At 40.3% G+C, this 1488-nt stretch overlaps 1 protein-coding gene across 1 annotated transcript; it reads left to right on the forward strand.

Moving 5' to 3' along the window:
• Positions 1 to 727: 727 nt before the first annotated feature.
• BJ212DRAFT_1271648 (uncharacterized protein) lies at positions 728 to 1288 on the forward strand (the record flags this gene model as incomplete). The annotated part of the gene is made up of 2 exons (XM_041330968.1): positions 728 to 965; positions 1008 to 1288. The coding sequence occupies 2 exons, from the start codon at positions 728 to 730 to the stop codon at positions 1286 to 1288; spliced, it is 519 nt and encodes a 172-aa protein (XP_041193182.1).
• Between the last annotated feature and the right edge of the window lie 200 nt (positions 1289 to 1488).

Here is a 1488-nt window from a genome sequence, read left to right on the forward strand (position 1 = left end):
TGTTGCCACTTGAAGGTGAGCAGCTTTGCAACTAGCAAGTACTGCCTTGAATGTTTTGTATAAAGTGTCAAAGTTCATGCATGAGAGACTGCTGGATATTGCATCATCATGCTTTTGAATATATCATGTGTGAACAGTCTAAAACAAAGAAATTAAAGACAAATATCTCTTGAGGGACCTCTTCCGCTGGGGAAAGGTGAATCTCTGGAGAACCTGAATGAGAGGGGGATGGCTTGGGAGAAAATGAATAGTCAGAGCCAGATAAGAGCTCAGTAGCCATAGTATGGAGTGGCTCAAGGTGAGCAACCTTCTGAAAAAAACTCCAAGAGAGTTAATTCAACATAGGTTGCACTACTTGATGTAGTGCTGGTAAAAGCAGGACTGCTTGGTCAAGGAGGTGATGAGACTAGTGATGAAGATACAAATTCCATTGGCCTGCTGCAATGACCATGCACTGTGAAATGTGAGGTCTTTGGACTTTGAAAGACTTCACAGTTTTTGGTAGGTTCAAGTCAAAGCCAAGTCTACACTACAATGTAAGCACTCCCATTGTTCACTTAATGATACTGCACATGCCTTTGGCAGGCTATGTCCCAACTGCAAATTGGGGGAATATTCATCTATTGAGGTGCTTATTTCATATCTCAATTCTCCATCTACTTGTTAGCCATCTGATGTATGACCACAAACATTACCTGTTCCTTCTGTATTCAATCAAGATGGTCAGATGCCTGTCACTGGTATCTGTCACTCACAATCTGGATATGTATATGGCATTGGTAGAAACATGCTGGATAAGTTGGAAGATGATCAGTATGCACATCAGTGGAATATTAGTCCTTATTACCCTTTCCATGATGAAGGTGAATGGGAATTAGGGAAGTTCTTAGTGGAAAATCTTACTCAAACACAAATCACCAAGTTCTTGAAGTTGAAATGGGTAATGAGGAATAATGATCTAAGCTGTACTCCCAACTCTGATATTACCTTCACAGTTTGATATCCAGATTATGCAAGACCATCCTTCACCACAAAGAATCACCTCCTGGACTGGATGGACTCACTGCCTTATTTTATTCCATGGAAGGTCTCTAACATAAAATTTAGAGGCTATATGACCATCCATCCTGTGGAGCTTGTTTGGCATAATGTGCTGGAGGTTGTCAAGCAACTCTTTAGTGATCCAACATTTGCAAACCACATGACCTTTAACCCCCATATTGCTAACACTAAAAATCAGTGCAAATATGGAGACTACATGAGTGCCAATATGGCATGGAAAATTTAGGTTCATTTGCCCTGTTAATATGATCCTCACTGAGTAACAGACTGATTTTATAATTTTTAGGACCATCTCCCATTGGGTACAACTCAAGTCCCAATAATCTTGGGATCCAATAAAATTTCCATAACACAACTTGCTGGAGGAATTGAGATGCACTTAGTCTTCCTCACCATCAGCAACCTTTACACATCCATTTACAAATG

This window comes from Suillus subaureus (assembly GCF_016647635.1).
Source record: "Suillus subaureus strain MN1 chromosome Unknown BJ212scaffold_16, whole genome shotgun sequence".
In the NCBI taxonomy this organism is placed as follows: Eukaryota; Fungi; Basidiomycota; class Agaricomycetes; order Boletales; family Suillaceae; genus Suillus; species Suillus subaureus.